The sequence below is a fragment of the Cibotium barometz genome, chromosome 31 (genome assembly GCF_041138505.1).
Source record: "Cibotium barometz isolate CiBa-2024 chromosome 31, ASM4113850v1, whole genome shotgun sequence".
Classification (NCBI taxonomy): domain Eukaryota; kingdom Viridiplantae; phylum Streptophyta; class Polypodiopsida; order Cyatheales; family Cibotiaceae; genus Cibotium; species Cibotium barometz.
The window spans coordinates 31,327,775-31,330,811 of NC_141076.1; the positions used below are offsets into that span (position 1 = coordinate 31,327,775).

The 3,037-nt window shown below is 39.0% G+C and overlaps 1 protein-coding gene across 1 annotated transcript; it reads right to left on the reverse strand.

Annotated features, from left to right (window-relative positions):
* Positions 1-1,383: 1,383 nt before the first annotated feature.
* Positions 1,384-2,042, reverse strand: LOC147620737 (18.1 kDa class I heat shock protein-like). Its single transcript, XM_086825459.1, has 2 exons — positions 1,888-2,042; positions 1,384-1,747 (listed from the first exon to the last, which is right to left on the reverse strand). The coding sequence occupies exons 1-2, from the start codon at positions 1,952-1,954 to the stop codon at positions 1,527-1,529; spliced, it is 288 nt and encodes a 95-aa protein (XP_086681585.1). The 5' UTR covers positions 1,955-2,042; the 3' UTR covers positions 1,384-1,526.
* Positions 2,043-3,037: the final 995 nt, after the last annotated feature.

Genomic DNA, 3,037 nt, shown 5'->3' on the forward strand with positions numbered 1-3,037 from the left:
ATGCGAGAGATTCTATGCCAGCCAATGTCTTTTTGCGTTCACGAGCACCATTTGGCGTTTCTTTGAGTCATTTGATAAGTTCATCTAGCCTTTGAATCGTTGCATCCTTCTCCACATTCTCTGTGAGGATCTCTTTCATTTTATCTGATGATGTTTTAAGTCCTTCTTGACATTGTAAAAGGGTGAATTGTGATGCTTGCAATTGAGATGGGAGAATATGGGTTTGCACCTATTTGGACAACAAGCCCTATTTGTAGAGAGCCAACTTTTGTTTCACTTAGTAGTGTCGAGACACTTGTTAGTAATCATGTAGCAGTGGATGTGAGAGTAGCCACAGAGATGATCCTGCATGTGGTTCATCATTTCTCACACTTTACCACTTCACCTCTTTAGGTAGTATTACATACTCTCTCTCTCTCTCTCTCTCTCTCTCTCTCTCTCTCTCTCTCTATATATATATATATATATATATATATATATATCTTGGGACACTCCATATTAATGGTTCTTGATTATTTGTGTAGGCTCCCATAGCTACTAGTGTGGAGACCATTACAGTAGAGGTGAGCAAGACACTCACTCAAAAGCTATAGAGGCAAGAGCTGGCATTGAGTGATTGAGAGTTGCATTGCAAAAGTAGAGGTAAGAGATACAAAGTTGCATTTGGTGAGAGATATTGATGTCCACCTGGTAGGTCTCTCTCTTTGTAATTAAAAGATTTATAATAAACATCTAAACCTTTAAATTTCTTAAGGTGTACCAAATTCTAGAGAATAATCAAATTTTTATGTGCTTTACTTTTTGAGCAAGTAGCTCATGAGGTAGTTCATGAGATGGAGACCTCGCTTTAGTAGTTCAAGGCAAAGGCATAGAGTGTTAGAGCTAAGGTAGAGCAACATATGATTATTGAATCTGAGCAGTTGAGCTTACATGCTTGAGAGTTCCGCAGGTCCTTTGAGCTAAGGCAAAAGCATAGAGTGGAGCTGAGACAGAGAAGCACATGATTATGGAGGGAATTGCCTAGCATAGGGCAGAGCAATTGCTCTTACATGTTTGAGAGTTCTATAGGTCCTTTGCGTGATAGTGCCTTACCTATCTTTATATTGCACGACTTGTTTACGGAGGTTTTTTGACGACCTACATCTCGAGATGCACTACCATTTCTCCGCACAGGCTTGCTGCCCTTTATGCCATTCTCTGTGGAGGCTTGCTGCCCTCTATGCCATTTTTCCACAGAGGCTTATTGCCCTCTATGCCTGGATGATATAGATGCAACCGATTGATATGCTCTCGGATGTGGACATTTTTTCTATTTATCCTACATCACTGGTGGTTAGTTAGTACATTTCTCGAAATGCCCCGCTTGCTGATCACGAGTCGCAGAGATAAATATATTTTCTATAATTATATAAAGTACTAATACATTCGATAATTATACGCAAGTGCGTATAATACATGAGTGCAGTGGGTGACGGCGGCCACCACCAACTCCTTATTCTATCGAGTATCGACATGACAGACTTTATCTACCACAATATGACATTGACAGCCATAGCTTTGGGCTTCTTGTTGCGATCAAAACCTCTTGGAATTGTGACTGTGAGAAGCCCACTGTTCCACCTTGCCGTTGCGTTATCGGGGTACGCATCTGCAGGCAGCTCAATTCTGCGCGCGAAGAATCTGCCAACTCGCAGAATTAGAACGTTTCCATCCTCTGCTTGCACTCGAACGCTTTCTATGGGGAGCCCTGTAGAATCAAAGCACAATATCGTAACAATTACTTTCTCGAGTATCACTCAAGCAGCTAAGTTCATTGCTTTAAGCGCAGTAGTAATTGTATCTAAGATCGATCAAGGTAAGCTTGGTTTATGGTTCGAGTGTAATCACCTGCTAGATTCGAGCTAACAACGTAGGTGTTAATGTTCTCCTTGACATCTACTCGCAGGCCGGCCATGGCTACAACGAGAAGGTGACACAAACTTAAACGACAGAGTACTTAGAAATGACAACCCTCTATGGCTTTATAACTCTTCTTGGATTCCTTGCCCCGGAGCACTCGACAATTGACAAGAACCCCAACAATCATGGACAATATGATGCTGAGTCCACCATGTAAAAAATGTTCTTGCAAAAGCACCATCCAAGATTTGCAAGATTTGCTAGTACACCTACTTTGATGAGCACTTCATTGGTGCTCAATCCCAATGAAACACATCAACCATACATGAAATATATGGATGTGGCATCCTAGTACAATGATATGATTTTGACATTGGTACTCATGCTTAAACTTTCTCATCCTCCATCCCTGGGCCCATCCCATCCAAGGGCCTGAAATTTTACGAATCAAACGGTATAATCATTATAAATCTAATTGATAGATGAAAGTGGTAGCATTAATGCACATGACTCTATTAATAATTATTATAGATTTAACTCTTAAGGTCTAGTTTTCTATGATATAGATGCACGTGCATTCTCTTTACACGATAAAAAGGAGGTTGTTGTGATTATTGTTAAAGATTCACCCACTCATTCCAAACGTGTAAATGAAGCCACTCCAATGCTCCATTTCTCTTTCCACTCAAAATTCACCCAAATAAATAAGCTCCAATCAATTGCTCAAAGAACATTGAACTTGGTTTTGACAAGTGTGTGTTAAGGAATATTATCATGAAAAAGGGTAGCTTGATTATAGTTCCATTGCATTCGATGTACATAAAATAAAGCTCCCAACAAAATTGTACTGCACATTTCATTATCTTGATATTTTCTCAACATGAAGCTACAATTGTGAATTGTCACGATTAATAATAGAATATATGATTTTGGCTAGAGTGAGTTATCATGATTCTAATAAAAACACAAAGAAAAATGCGTTTTTCCTTAGTTGTTAAAGTAATGGGAAAAAACAAAGCATTTTATATAGTTTCACTAGTGATAGAACATGGTACAAAGTGAGCTTTACCTTTTTAAACATATCTATGCATGCATAAGGCAAAAATCAAGAGATAAACCTTGAAGTTTTGATTTTTAC